The sequence below is a fragment of the Sinohyriopsis cumingii genome, chromosome 13 (assembly GCF_028554795.1).
Source record: "Sinohyriopsis cumingii isolate HCF-2022 chromosome 13, ASM2855479v2, whole genome shotgun sequence".
Classification (NCBI taxonomy): Eukaryota; Metazoa; Mollusca; class Bivalvia; order Unionida; family Unionidae; genus Sinohyriopsis; species Sinohyriopsis cumingii.
In genome coordinates, this window is record NC_142973.1 from 71,454,994 (window position 1) to 71,471,329 (window position 16,336).

Here is a 16,336-nt window from a genome sequence, read left to right on the forward strand (position 1 = left end):
ATGAGCAGCAAAGACTGCTTCAAATTAAGAAAATATTCCACTACCTAATGGATTTTAAAAACAGAAAATTGGTATATATTGTCTGTTTGGCTGTGTTTTTGTGAGTGTGGGCACACATGTGCATGTGTGGTTATGATATGTGACAATATCAAGTCTACCAACTATGTTGGTTATTAAATAAATTACCCATAGATGTTTCACAGAAAACACATAGGTAATTATTTTGTTTTTTTAAAATCAATTTTGAATTTCCAGTAATATTACATAGGCATACATGAAAAGATAGCATATTCTTAATTGGATAATGTCATATTTTTGGGTCATGTGCATTGATTCCCCATTTGAAACTCAAAACACCACTTTCCAAGTCCCCAAAACCCCCGAACACTGTCTGGCAATATGGCAGGTGTGGGCATGTCCCATGGATCACAGCATGATATGTGTTAACACTTGCCAATTTTCTGAGAAGTCAAACAAACAACTAAAATAATTTGAAATGTATGTAAAATCAACCCTGTGTCATGCCTAGGGGTTAACATAAAAATTCCAAACATCTTGGCTCAATCTACAACCACAGGACACATGCATGCATGACTGCAGTAAAGTAAATCCTATATACTGCTCACTTCTTTAATCGGGGGATACAATGATCTCCCAATCATACCCATCTCTAGTAGGGCTGTGATTCAATGTAATGACCTATACTGTTCACTTCTTTAATCGGGGTACAATGAACTCCCAATCATGCCCATCTCTGGTAGGGCTATGATTCAATGTAATAACCTATACTGCTCACTTCTTTAATCGGGGGTACAATGAACTCCCAATCATGCCCATCTCTGGTAGGCAATGATTCAATGTAATAACCTATACTGCTCACTTCTTAAAGTAAGTTCATAATGAATTCTCTATCTTGCCCTTCTTAGGCAGTGCTATAATACAATGTAATAACCCCTAGTACTCACTTGTTGAAGTTGGAGTATAATGAATTCTCTATCTTGCCTTTCTTGGGCAGTGCTATAATACAATGTAATAACCCATAGTACTTACTTGTTGAAGTTGGGGTATAATGAATTTTCTATCCTGCCCTTCTTGGGTAGGGCTATGAAAAATGTAATAACCTAATCTCACAATATGGGCAGATACTGTGTTCAATGATAATTATAAATGTCATGTAATTCTCATTCAGATTAAAATAAAATATATACATACATCAATTTTCAAATACTGATGGTAATATTTCCTAAAATCTTTTAATCGTATTGTTGAGGGTTGAAGCAATCCTTCTGGTGCAAATGTCTGAAAAAGAAAAAACCATAATCTCCTTGTTAGCATTACATGAATGAATGATTTTCTAGCAGTATTTAACATGGTTGTTTTTCAAGGACTTGGACCTTCAACAGTGAGTGGGTTTTTTTTCTTATGGAACTTTCCCAATCTGTTACATTGTTTATCACAGGTAAAAAAACAGAAGAAAAAAACAACTAGAGCCAACATATGTTACTCTGTCTAATTGCCACCCATCTGTCACTGGATCCATGATGATTTTAAGCCTTTTTATGTATGTATTCATTATTTTTGGAAAATATGTAAATAAAAACTCAGAATTTACAAAACCTATATTTTACTGTTTTTATGTTTAAATTTAAAAACCTATGATGTTATAATGTTTTATGTCCGCTAAAAAAGTCAGAGTTTTGGTATAAGTTTAATGAGTTCATCAAGGAATTCAAAGTGTTTTCAACTTTCAAGCCAAATTGTTAAAATTCAAGAAGTTTACAATGCAATCAATCAAATTCATGGATTTTTCAAGGTTCTGTAAACAATGGTTTAATGTCCAAAGAATTATTAAATTTTGCTGAAATAATTGTCCTCACTTAAATATGAGCCTGGTTTTCTTTAATTCATCAAAAGTCTCCTCTACCTGAAATTTATTTCATCATCTTACACAATACTGACAGTGCTGTGATTTGACAAAAGAACTTATCGAAGAACAGATGAAAATTACCCTGATTGCTACTCTGAAACAACTGGAAATCTTTTCAGTCCTGAAAACTGGATTCCTCAGAAATAATAAAAAATTCTTTTAAGTGAATTTAAGAAATGATGACTTTATTTTAAGAGATGGCCTGAAAATCTGAGAAAATCATCAACTCTAAACCATGATAAACTACAATTTTAATAGTTCTGCTAAAACAGCTGATTCTGGACATGTAAATAGACATAGAGATCTGCGAATGGATGGACGAACATCAGTCAAACAATATCCCCATTTCCGCCATCAAAATGGAGACATAATAAACTTGCTTAATTGTAAAAATCAGATTCCAGTTAAATATACATGCGGTATACTTAGTATAATCATTGTCTTGCTGAGTCAGCCATCTGCAAAAATGTTTAAATAACAAATGTGCCGAGTCAATTAAATTCAGACAAAAATCAATGTCACTAAACTATTAAACATGAATTTATGAAACCACACATAATAGAATGTGATTATTTTACTCATTTGTTTCTGTTCAAATAATTTCTTCTGTATAGTCCTTGATTAATGGTTTTTCATTAGAGCTGCATAGTCCTTACCCGAAAATGTCCTGTCTTAGGCAAGGCTGGTAATTAACATGAATTAAAATATGTCAAAAACAAACCCCAACAATTTTAATTATTTGAAGAATTATTTTGTAATCACACAAGGTGGAGGCCATGGTACATGTTTATAGTTCAAGTACACATGCATGTGTGTGTGTGTCTGTGTGTGTATGTGAGAGAGAGAGAAAGAGAGAGAAATTGAGAATTGAGACAGGACAACCTTGCTCTTTAACAAAACAAGCAGTTGGGATTTCATGATCAAGCCTAGCAGCTTTCCTGGTTCACTGGGATTCTGAAATGTTTGAGAAATTATTGAAAGATTTAAATAAGTACTTTTTAGTTATTATAATTAAAGAATTGTACAATATACACTGTGACCCTGCTACATAATGGTGGTTGTGGCACAAAGAACCAGGCCATGTTACAAACAAGCCATGTTATAAGCAACCAGGTCAGTTAGCTGAAGAAAATGATGTATGCACCAAAAGGAGATGGTGTACACCTCTTTATGTGTGTGTGTGTGTGTGTGTGTCTGTAAAAAGTGGGTGCAAAAATATGTGCTCTTGACTAAATGAAGACAAAACTAGTCTGAAAAGCACTTGTATATTGACAACTTACATTTGTGTCATATAGTCCACACTTGTATTTTGACAACTTACATTTGTATAGTATAGTCCATAATTCATTAAGTACCATACATGCATATGAAAAATCCATTAATTCAATTTTAGACCACATTTTATAATATTCCCGTATCAGTCACATCACATTAGAAAATACAAATGAGACATATATAAAGAGTGGTAGTCTGTGTTTCATCTATACCCCATTGTCAAAAAACACGTGTCGATAAACAATTCACTGCAATATTGTCACCTGTGAAACATGGCTAAATTTTGTTTAGATGCTATGTGTACAAAAATGGCCTAGATTTTGGTCAGCTGGAGACAGCTATCATCTTGCCAAGCGGATGAGGTTATTTATAGGGAAATTAAAACATGTGAACAAACTAAAAAGTAACTTGGTGTCCAGATATTTATGGTTTCAAAAGAATGGAAATTTAGTTTGCATTTTGTGCCACTGTTATTAGTGATTGTAAGTATAAAATGTTTTTCCTGCACAAAAAAACAACGTTCACAGCACAATTAACATCTCGTCACTTTGGAAAATGCAACAATCCATCAGATTCCATTGTATTTATTTAAGTTAGGTGCCGAATTCCTTTATTTTTTTATTGAAGATTGCTTTGATGAAGGGTGCATGTGTTATTGAAGTCACCGCTAAAGAACAAATTTGGACGACCAAACAAATGCCCATTTGTTATTCTGATTGATTGGGACTGAATTATTTTAATTATTTGTTTGACATCTATTCAGAACAATCGGTGCTTCAATGGTAATCAGTTTCTTTAAAGTTTCAGCAACAATTTTTCAGGATACATTAAAAAAAATTAACCATCGTTTGGTAAACTGTAGTCACTCCTGTTCCTACCTTCAAAGTTTGGTTGATTGTAGCTAGTCTGATAGCAGGTAAGTTTGAGTGGATTAACAGCATACAGGACTCAGGCCTGATGTCAGAATAACAGGATTATGATGTAACCATCCACTGTTAAGATTGTTTGTCAATATGAACAAAGGATTCATTTATGTAACAATATATAGATTCCATTTCATTTTATATCTAAGTTTGCAGCTTTCTTCATTGATCATTTGAATTTCTCCACTCCCACCCAAGATTGTATGGACAAGCTTAAAAAGCATTGTCGCAAAATAATATTCATCTGATGGTATTCTTGTCACCAGTAAGATAAAAAAATCAGTTTGCAACATTGGCAAAGCCTAGTGTGATCCCTGAATAAACATTTTGCACATTATATTTTTCAAACTTTTAAGAAGAATTTTTTTCTTCACGTAGGAGAAAAATACATGCCACACCACGACTGTGTTATATCCAAATCTGTGTTGCAGTGGAGTGAACTATAGTGGGGTCACACTGTACATGTATTGGCTGATAGTGGCAAATGCTGCATATAAACATCATATATGTATTGGCTGATAGTGGTGAATGCTTTATATACACAACATACATGGCAAATGCTGTATATACACAACATACATGTATTGGATGATAGTGGCAAATGCTGTATATATACAACATACATGTATTGGTTGATAGTTTATATACACAACATACATGTATTGGTTGGTAGTGACAAATGCTGTATATACACAACATACATGTATTGGTTGATAGTTACAAATGCTGTATATACACAACATACATGACAAATGCTGTGTATACACAACATACATGTATTGGATGATAGTGGCAGATGCTGTATATACACAACATACATGTATTGGTTGATAGTGGCAAATGCTGTATAAACAGATCATGAATGGTTTCTTCACTGTCAGTAGAAAGAACAAGTATGATATGATGTATGGAAGGTATTATCATACTTCAAATCAAATAAGTTCTTTCCCCCAGCTCAGAACAAAACATGAATGTGGTTTTGTACTACATACCACTTTTTATGATTTGTAAACTTTTAGCTTTACAATATGAATGAAATTCAGAACAAATTATGATTTAAACAAGTGCAATTCAGTGCATCAAGAAATACTGATAGGTAGAGATTGAAGTTCAAATCTGGGTGCATAATGCCGAAATACAGAACATTTGGACTGAATGTCAGATGACCTATGCAAGGTTAAATGGGTAAACATTAATTATTCTTACTAAATATGCACCCAACTGTTACAAGGAGCATATCCAAGCCCAGTCAAGCAGACCCTGACCCAGTCAAGCAGACCATGACTCAGTCAAGTAGATCCTGATCCAGTCAAACAGACCTTAACAGACCTTGACTCAGTCAAGCAGAACCTGATCCAGTCAAACAGACCCTGACCCAGTCAAACAGACCCTGATCCAGTCAAATGGACTTTGACTCAGTCAAGCAGAACCTGATCCAGTCAAGCAAACCCTGACCCAGTCAAGCAGATCCTGATCCAGTCAAACAGACTCTTACTGATTCTAGCAGACCTTGACCAAGTCAAGCAGACCCTGATAGAGTCAGGTGTCTTATATAATGGTGTAGATCTGGATCTACCAGTGCATTATGTACTGGTGTAGATCTGGATCTATCAATGCATTATGTAATGGTGTAGATCTGGATCTACCAGTGCATTATCTACTGGTGTAGATCTGGATCTACCAGTGCATTATGTAATGGTGTAGATCTGGATCTACCAGTGCATTATGTAATGGTGTAGATCTGGATCTACCAGTGCATTATGTACTGGTGTAGATCTGGATCTATCAGTGCATAATGTAATGGTGTAGATCTGGATATATCAGTGCATTATGTAATGATGTAAATCTGGATCTACCAGTGCATCATGTAATGGTGTAAATCTGTATTTACCAGTGCATTATCTACTGGTGTAGATCTGGATCTACCAGTGCATTATGTACTGGTGTAGATCTGGATCTACCAGTGCATTATGTACTGGTGTAGATCTGGATCTATCAATGCATTATGTAATGGTGTAGATCTGGATCTACCAGTGCATTATGTAATGGTGTAGATCTGGATCTACCAGTGCATTATGTACTGGTGTAGATCTGGATCTATCAGTGCATAATGTAATGGTGTAGATCTGGATCTATCAGTGCATTATGTAATGATGTAAATCTGGATCTACCAGTGCATTATGTAATGGTGTAAATCTGTATTTACCAGTGCATTATCTACTGGTGTAGATTGGATCTACCAGTGCATTATGTAATGGTGTAGATCTGGATCTACCAGTGCATTATGTACTGGTGTAGATCTGGATCTATCAATGCATTATGTAATGGTGTACATCTGGATCTATCATTGCATTATGTATTGGTGTAAATCTGGATCTACCAGTGCATTATGTAATGGTGTAAATCTGTATTTACCAGTGCATTATCTACTGGTGTAGATCTGGATCTACCAGTGCATTATGTAATGGTGTAGATCTGGATCTACCAGTGCATTATGTACTGGTGTAGATCTAGATTTATCAGTGCATTATGTAATGGTGTATATGTAATTATGTAAATCTGGATCTACCAGTGCATTATGTACTGGCTTAGATCTGGATCTACCAGTGCATTATGTAATGGTGTAAATCTGGATCTACCAGTGCATTATGATATGGGGTAAATTGGGATCTCTCAGTGCATTATGTAATGGTGTAGAAGATCTGGATCTACCAGTGCATTTTGTAATGATGCACATCTGGATCTACCAGTGAATTATATAACATTGTAGATCTGGATCGACCTGTGCATTATGTAATGGTGTAGATCTGGATATACCAGAGCATTTTGTAATTGTGTAAATCTGGATCTACCATTGCATTATGTAATTGTGTAAATCTGGATTTACCAGTGAATATGTAATTGTGTAAATCTGGATCTACTATTGTATCATGTAATGGTGTAAATCTGGATCTATCAGTGCATTATGTAATGGTGTAAATCTGGATCTATCAGTGCATTATGTACTGGTGTAAATCTGGATCTACCAGTGCATTATGTAATGGTGTAGATCTGGATTTACCAGTGCATTATGTAATGGTTTTGATCTGGATCTACCAGTGTATTATGTAATGATAAAAGTGGGACTACACTGTTCATTATCAGTTGTGCAAACAGGCCATAGTGATTGGTTGAATTAATCAGCTGAAGTAGCAAGCTTTAAAATCATTTTCAACACAGTATTGAATTCAAGCCTGATACAGACTCAAGTACAGTCTCAAAAACTTATTTATTATAATTTTTCTTTTACACTGGATCAATTGTCTATATAAACTGAACACATGCTTTCTTTTGAAGGAGTAAGACCAACAGAAAAAAATTATACAGAATAACAACCAGAAAAAAAGTTTTGACCCCATCCCCTGCAGAAAAATATGCATTCCCCTCAACAAGGTACACTTCAAGAAAATTGCTTCTAACAGAGACTGAGTAAATATAAATACATAATATAACCTAGGGTATTTATGTAAGTTTCCTTGATCAGGTAGACACCTGAGAATGGGAAGCTTAAATTGACTAACAGTAAGTTGAACAAGCTGTAATTATTACTATGGTAATTATTACAACCACATAGTATAATAACATATAAGGTAAATGACCTTGCTTTGCACATTTCAAAAACAGGACAGCTAAATATATTAATAAAAGAAAAAAACTATGTAAATGATGAAGTTTTCTTGTTATTGATTTTTACAAGACAGACAATAAAACATTTAAAGAGACCTCTGACAAGCTATTTAATAACTTAAACATTACAAGTCAGCACACATGTATTACACAAAGAAATAATCCAATTATCATATTTCATACTCGTAGCCCATCTGTTTGTGCATATGTCCAACCATGGACAAAATAATACCCAAATTTCTATAGCATCATATGGCAGCAGATCAGAATCTATTCTGTTCCCAAATGGCTGCATGTTTAAGTCATGAAAATATGTCATGCAGACTGTACTCCCTCACTATATGGCAACTCTGTATAAGGAAATCCCCTTTATAATGTGGGTATGGTCATGCATCTCATTTTTATCATTTAAGGTGATATGTAATATGTATAAAGGACCTCAATATAATGTATTCAGTACAAGGAAGTCCCCTTTGTAAGACTGGAATGGTCATGAATCTCATTTTTATCATTCAATAGTAATATGTATAAAGGACCTCAATATAGTGTATTCAGTACAAGGAAGTCCCCTTGTAAGAGTGGAATGGTCATGAATCTCATTTTTATCATTTAATAGTAATATGTATAAAGGACTTCAATATAAACCGACCTCACCTACATAGCAGTCTACATGTATAGCTTCGAATAATAGTACTGTACATGGTTCTCAATGTGTGAATCATGTGAATAGTACTGTACAAGATTATTAATGTGTCAATCATGTGAATAGTGCTGTATAAGGTTCTTAATGTGTGGAATTGTGTGAATAGTACCATACAAGGTTATTAATGTGTCAATCATGTGAATAGTACTGAACAAGGTTCTTAATGTGTGAATCATTAATGTGAATAGTACTGTACAAGGTTCTTAATGTGACAATCATGTGAATAGTGCTGTACAAGGTTCTCAATGTGTGAATTATGTGACTAGTGCTGTACAAGGTTCTAAATGTGTGGAATTGTGTGAATAGTACCATACAAGGTTATTAATGTGCAATCATGTGAATAGTACTGTACAAGGTTCTTAATGTGTGAATCATGTGAATAGTACCATACAAGGTTATTAATGTGTCAATCATGTGAATAGTACTGTAGAAGGTTCTTAATGTATCAGTTATGTGAATAGTACTGTAAAAGGTACTAAATGTGTCAATCATGTAAATAGTACTGTACAAGGTTCTAAATGTGTCAATCATGTGAATAGTGCTGTATAAGGTTCTTAATGTGTGGAATTCTGTGAATAGTACTGTACAAGGTTCTTAATGTATCAGTTATGTGAATAGTACTGTACAAGGTTCTCAATGTGTCAATCATGTGAATAGTGCTGTATAAGGTTCTTTATGTGTGAATCATGTGAATAGTGCTGTACAAGGTTTTAAATGTGTCAATCATGTGAATGGAGCTGTACAAGGTTCTTAATGTGTCAGTCACGTGAATAGTACTGTACAAGGTTCTCAATGTGTGAATTATATGAATGTTCAAGGTTTTTAATGTGTCAATCATGTGAATAGTGCTGTATAAGGTTCTTAATGTTTGAAATTGTGTTAATAGTACCATACAAAGGTTTTAATGTGTCAATCATGTGAATAGTACCATACAAGGTTCTTAATGTGACAATCATGTGAATAGTATTGTTAAAGGTTTTTAACATGTCAATCATGTGAATAGGGCTGTACAAGGTTCTTAATGTGACAATCAAGTGAATAGTACTTTACAAGGTTCTTAATGTGTCAATCATGTGAATAGAGCTGTACAAGGTTTTTAATGTGTCAGTCATGTGAATGGTACTGTACAAGGTTCTCATTGTGTGAATCATGTGAATAGAGCTGTTCAAGGTTCTTAATGTGTCAATCATGTGAATAGTACTGTTCAAGGGTCTTAATGTGTCAATCATAATAATAGTGCTGTATAAGGTTCTTAATGTGTCAGTCATGTGAATAATACCATACAAGGGTCTTAATGTCTGAATCATGTGAATAGTATCATACAAGGGTCTTAATGTGTCAATCATGTGAATAGTTCCATAAAAGGTTGTTAATGTGTCAGTCATGTGAATAATACCATACAAGGGTCTTAATGTATGAATCATGTGAATAGTATCATACAAGGGTCTTAATGTGTCAATCATGTGAATAGTTCCATAAAAGGTTGTTAATGTGTCAGTCATGTGAATAATACCATACAAGGGTCTTAATGTATGAACCATTTGAATAGTGATGTACAAGGTTCTCAATGTGTGAATCATATGAATAGTACTGTACAAAGTTCTTAATGTGTGAATCATGTGAATAGCACTGTACAAAGTTCTTAATTTATGAGTCATATGAATAGTACTGCACAAGGGTGTTAATGTATGAATCATGTGAATAGAATTGTACAAGTTTGCTAATGTGTCAGTCATGTCAATAGTACCATACAAGGGTCCTAATGTATGAATCATGTGAATAGTGCCATACAAGGTTTTTAACATGTGAATCATGTAAATAGTGCTGTACAATGTTCTTAATATGGGAATCATATGAATAGTACTGTACAATGTTCTAAATATGGGAATCATGTGAATAGTGCTGTACAATGTTCTTAATATGGGAATCATGTAAATAGTGCTGTACAATGTTCTTAATATGGGAATCATGTGAATAGTGCTGTACAAGGTTCTTAATATGTGAATCATGTTTATGCAGTTCCTTCTTTTAATCAACAGATTTTTACAGATAAACTAGTGCTGCTCAACAAGACTTACATCATGATTTGGTGAAGTTACAGGAAAGCCATTAAATGTCTCAGACTTCAGGTGATCTATAATATGACCAACTTTCTCCTTTTGGTTGAAAAAAGCTACTGGTTGACTCATTAGGTCACTAGAAACAGAAAGCATAAGGTTGAGATGTCTTGATTTATTTCAATTAATATGGAATTGGTTTTTGTCATTTTATTTAATCAGTGAAATTATAAAATGATAAGATTCTATTTTCTCAATATCTGAATAAAAATAATAATAATAATAATAATAATGCTTATTAATAATAATAATAATACTTATTATCATTATTATTATTATTATTACTATTATTTATATATAAATAATTTAATGTTGTCCCTATCCGCCTGTTGCCCCCCTTAGATGGAACTCTGCCCTCTTTAAGGTGCTGTCAATATCAACTTAGCATAATTAACCTCTTTAGTGAAAATATCTTAAATGCACCAGTATAGTACATAAAAATGCCCTCTCTCATAAAAAGATCATCCTAAAATGAGAGATTATGACACAGAAAATGCCCTGACAACCAATTATAACCCTGCCCTGATTAGTGCCCTGCACACAACATTTTTATTATAGGTATGTTCGAACATACACAGATGGACATTAAAAATAAAACTGTGAAACTTGTTATGTATATTTAATTTTTATTGTATGTTTGACCGTGGTCCATGATTGAGATTAGTTTTTGTGTGTACCTTAATATTTGTCATGTTTGTAAGTTATAAATAAGTTGTTTAATGATACCTGAGTTTACGATCTAGCCTTATTTACAAACTTAAAATGTTCTGGAATTGAACTTGTCACCCACTTCATGATCATTGTATTGTGTCTTAGATTTTAATATAAGGTTGTTATAAACAAAATTATTCATTCCTGTTTTAAGTTATGTTTGTGTAATCATTTACTGTTGTGTTCAGATATAATTTGAGAGGAATCATTTATTGAAATCATTCACTGGAACTACAAAGTGCTCACTGACTTCTTGCACTAAAACACTATTTTGGGATTATTGTGAATTCATTGATTGACATTCTGGATTATATCATCACAATACATAGTGACTGCTGGTATATCAAGCTGTCTAAAACTATTAGTATACGAGCACATTCAAGACTTGGAATTCTTTCAGAATATTCTATACTTTTGAACTTGTGATAGGACATTTAGGATTATTTGGGATTTAATAAATAATACCATAAGTTCATTTTAAATTTTCACTTTGTATTTTATGGAAATAAATTATTTGTTGAATATTACAAACTTGTTGGTTTTGCTTCTTTCAGTTACAAAGTGTTGTAACAAACAATGTGGCTGTTCTCCTGTATTTTATTACATATGTAAAGATACTTGATGGCAGCACAACTGTCATGTGCCAAGCAAATAATAATTTTAGTTACACCATGAGAATATTCCCTACTTGACCCATGTTGACATCTTTTTAACTGGCATGTTTCTAAAGTCCATCAGTACAGCATTCAATAGTATGCAGATGATGAAATTTTTAATGATATCCTGAAATATGAATAGGTTTCAATTAAGCCATGCAATATAACAATAATGTGTTAATACAGATTGATCTGACATCTCTACATAAGCTACCAAATATATTCACTTACAATAAAAGTTCAACTGCAAACTACACAGATCCAGATCTGCTGACACATAATGTGCCAGCAGATCTGGGTCAGTGCAGTTTGTTAGGAGTAATCAGCAGAACGAATGATATAGATCCTGATCTGCAGGCACTTTATGCTATGGCAGATCAGGATCTTTCTTGTTTGCAGTTTGACTTTACTTGTAAGTGATTACACATGGTATTTAGAAATAAATATCACAAATTGATTATTAAAGTGAGCCTGGACATGGTTGTATATTTTATCTTGAAAATATTCTATAAAAGAAATCTGTCCAATGCTTATTTGAATAAATATCAAAATAAATTACTTGGCTTTAATATCATCACACAGTGGTGGTGGTTCCCATGGCAACACTGGAATACCACTGACTTCAATGTTCATATCATACAGACCCTGTAAAATGAAATGGAAATTATATTTTTACTTTTTCATCATCTGAAACAAATTTCAGATTTGGACAATGTTTGTTACGATTAATGAGGAGATAAAATAACATCGACCCTGATCTGTCTTGCACACTATGCAATGGCAGAACAGGGTATCTACTGTTTGTTGTTGCATCTGACTTGCGCTCTGGTATGTGTGGTATGCATGGCTCTTGTCCAATAGGAGCTGTCATAGTCAAACCGAAATTGTGCTTTTAAATGCAAGTTTAAGTGAGCAAAACTGCACACTTCATTCATGAACATGGCTGAAATATAATCAAATTTCTCAAAGAATAATGTTAAATCCTGATTATTTTCTACACATAAGACACTGAAACCTCTCAAGACTGACAGCTTAGTGCAAAGTGTCAAATTTTGAATTGTATTGAACCCTAAAGCTGAATGCATTGAGCATTAAAATTTTATCACATTTAAGCCAGAAAAGTCTTTGTGAAGGGTCATTTAGACCTTTCTTCTTTTCTCCCCCCATGTCAGTGTTAAAACTTGAAAGGCTAGAATTTATGACTGAGTGAGATTCAATCAGGGCATTGCTACACTGTCCTGAGAAAGTAAACATTTGAAGTGAGGGCAATGTTCTATTGGATTAGTTCAGAATTTGATCACTGTGGATAGCTAGTATGCTTCTGAGTAACGTAAGTGAGGGAATTTTATGTATGTGTAGAAAGTGGTACATACAGAGATTTAGGGGTAATTTTGTCCTTTAAGGAACAGTTTTCTGGGGAGAGATGAGAGAGTCCAAAGACGAAGTCCAAAGAAAAGAAGTGACGAGTTTAAAATAAAGGATTAGGAAGTCCAGGAAGGGGTGAAACATAAAGAATAGGAAGGCTCGAGGAAACAGGGAGACATTGATACATGGTCACAAGAGGAAGGTGATGTAATCAGTCATGGACATTGCACTCTTTTCACCACTTGCTATTATGATGAAATAAATCCAAATTAGACACTGCTTTAGACTGCATTGGAATTGCTGCTATTAATATGTTTTGATTAAATTTTTATTTTTCTTGTCTAAGGGGGCTCTTATTACATTATTTCTTCACAATATTCTTGCTCAGTTCTCTGCTGAAATTTTAGCTTCCACCCCCTCCAGGCTATAATATCACAGGAGGTCATGCTCTAAATAATGCCATCCAAATCCAATTAACCACCCTTCTTACTAAGAGGGTGATGTTACACTTAGTAAACCTAATTATCCACTAGAAACTAAAATTGATTTCTGGTTACAAACTTCCCTTGTTCTGAATAAAGTAACTCTTGAAACCAAAATAGTAGTTTGGTCCTGAGGGAATTTGGTCTTGAGAGATTTCATTGCATTAGGATCTTGATGTTGAAGCTATTCTGTGTACTTTTTAAATTAATTAATTGAAAAGACTATTTGTGTCCCATGAACCTACAATATGACATACACATCATTGCCAGTAGCATTTTGCTTAAATGGGGTGAAATCTTCAAAAATTTCATCTGACAGTAATGACTGAATGATATGCCCATTTCAAGTAAGGAAAATAATGTTAAAGTTTCAAGTTAATCCATCAAAAGGAGTACTTTCTAAAACTGGATCTTAAGACTTTCTAATGAACAGATGAGACAAAATACAGACAGACAGATTCACGTGAAAATTATTACAAATGACTGGACCAAATTCTCACCGTAGTAAAGAAATCTCCAACCCATTTGGAAATCATCAGGGTAATCATTATTGGCAGACCAAAGGAAATGTTTCCCGTACACTCTACGATCATCACTGTCAAACTGATTGTGGTTCGAAGTACTCCACCAAGCTGGCTTGCAGCTCCAATTAGTGCATATTTCCCTAGCTCTTCTTGCTGCAAGGAACAATTGTGATAGTTCTTTATGAAAGGCATGTTCTTTGATGATGATTTCTGAATAAAATTTTGTTTTCTTTTTCTCTAAGCTCTAGAAAAACTACTTCAACACCAATGTGCTCTCTCCCTTTCTCTCCCCTATCTCTTCTCTCTTCTCTCTCTCTCTCATGAATGAATGTCAGCCCTCTTTCACTTTAACTTTAAATCCATGCCTTCCTGTCAACATATAATTCATATTAATCTTTAAAATGAGACCTGCTTTATTGATCACCTCTGTGTAAAGGACTTCTTTCTATTAAGAACGATCTTTTGTTTCTTCAGTCCTTTAAAGAAAGTTTCACTGTGACAACAGGGCTGGATTTAAACTAGGTGAGACCGTAAGCTACGGGAAGTTGTAGAGGCCCTAATTGGTAAGTGTTAACAGAGAATAAGGCTGTAAAGTTAATATGACTTTCCCTTCAAGAGAAGTAGCAATAACATCATTTTTAAGATGGCTGCAATGGTAGCCATATTAGAAGTTAGATTAATATCATTTTCATTTACCACCAACTAGACATCATAAGAAGCATTTTAGTAAAATTCTCATGTTGATTTGACCATCCATCCAGGAAACAACATTTTCAAGATAGCATCTTTGGCAGCCATAATGGATGTCACATTGACACTATTTTCCTATAAGACCAACAAGACAATGGGGTGAATGTGTGTGTTTGAAATGTTTCTTGGCAATCTTTCATGTAGTTTTGGAAGAGTAGCAATAACGTTGTACTAACAGATGTATGTACAATGGACAATGGTTGAAAAATCATCCCGTAAGCTCTTCTGGCCTAGAACTAATAATAAGACATTTCCACAGGTTCAAAATAAAAAGAATATTCCAAGAAAAGGGTTGTTGTTGTATTTGAAAAGTATGACATTAATATTGAGATCGTATCAGTTTTCTGCAAAAGAATACCTGCCTGACCAATTAAAAGCAGGTCTTAAATTGCTAAAGATTTCCAAAGGTCTCTGACTTAATCCTTTTATTTCACAACATTTTTATTCCTTTAAAAACCAAAAAAGAATTTGTCTTTTTCATTAATTAATTTCACAAGGATGTCATTTTACATCCTGCCACTGTGCTACAATACACCTGGACATCAATTGACCTCATATCATATTGATCATGCCATTTTGAACTATGCAATAAGCATTCATTTTACAAAAACAGATAACCAGGCTCCATCCAAATCTTCCAGTGCACTAATGCATCAGGATATCAGCTATTAACATACATTCATTAAAAAATGCTTTCCCCTCCTTTGTGGTAAAATGTTGCATAAAATATATTCATTACAAATGGTACTTTATTTTGGGAACTGTAGTTTTTATACCTTTATCTGATGAATACCTAAACTTACTCAGCACTTTATAATATAGCCAGGATTGTGCTAATGTGCCATTAAACTCTATACATACATACATGTACATACATACATACATACATACCTACCTACATACATACATACATACAGGGGTCCCAAGGGGCCGAGTGGTCTAAAGTGCTCTCCATTACGGATCACTGCCATCTCACCTCTGTCTGTGTGGGTTCAAGTCTCGGATTCAGCCAATGTGGGTATGTGAGAAAGCTTGCCAGTAGCTTCTTGTGGGTCAGTGGTTCTTTTCGGGGTTTTTCCCAGGTTCTTCCTCCACCATTAATACGGGCCGCCATGTATAGCCTATTGTGTGCTAAAAAATGGCATTCAACCCTACAACAACAACAACAACATACATACATACATACATACATACAGGCATACATACAATGTAAGTGTTACATCTAGTATGGTATGTG

General features: G+C 34.0%; 1 protein-coding gene across 1 annotated transcript in view; it reads right to left on the bottom strand.

The window, feature by feature from the left end:
- The window catches only part of LOC149785820 (H(+)/Cl(-) exchange transporter 7-like), a 155,984-nt gene that overhangs the window by 15,760 nt on the left and 123,888 nt on the right, over positions 1 to 16,336 (bottom strand). Inside the window, exons 15-19 of the mRNA XM_089931242.1 lie at positions 14,326 to 14,502; positions 12,538 to 12,623; positions 10,573 to 10,690; positions 2,810 to 2,881; positions 1,213 to 1,299 (exon numbers count right to left, since the gene is read on the bottom strand). Of these exons, the coding sequence (XP_089787368.1) occupies positions 1,213 to 1,299; positions 2,810 to 2,881; positions 10,573 to 10,690; positions 12,538 to 12,623; positions 14,326 to 14,502 (540 nt within the window). The remainder of the gene's footprint in view (positions 1 to 1,212; positions 1,300 to 2,809; positions 2,882 to 10,572; positions 10,691 to 12,537; positions 12,624 to 14,325; positions 14,503 to 16,336) is intronic.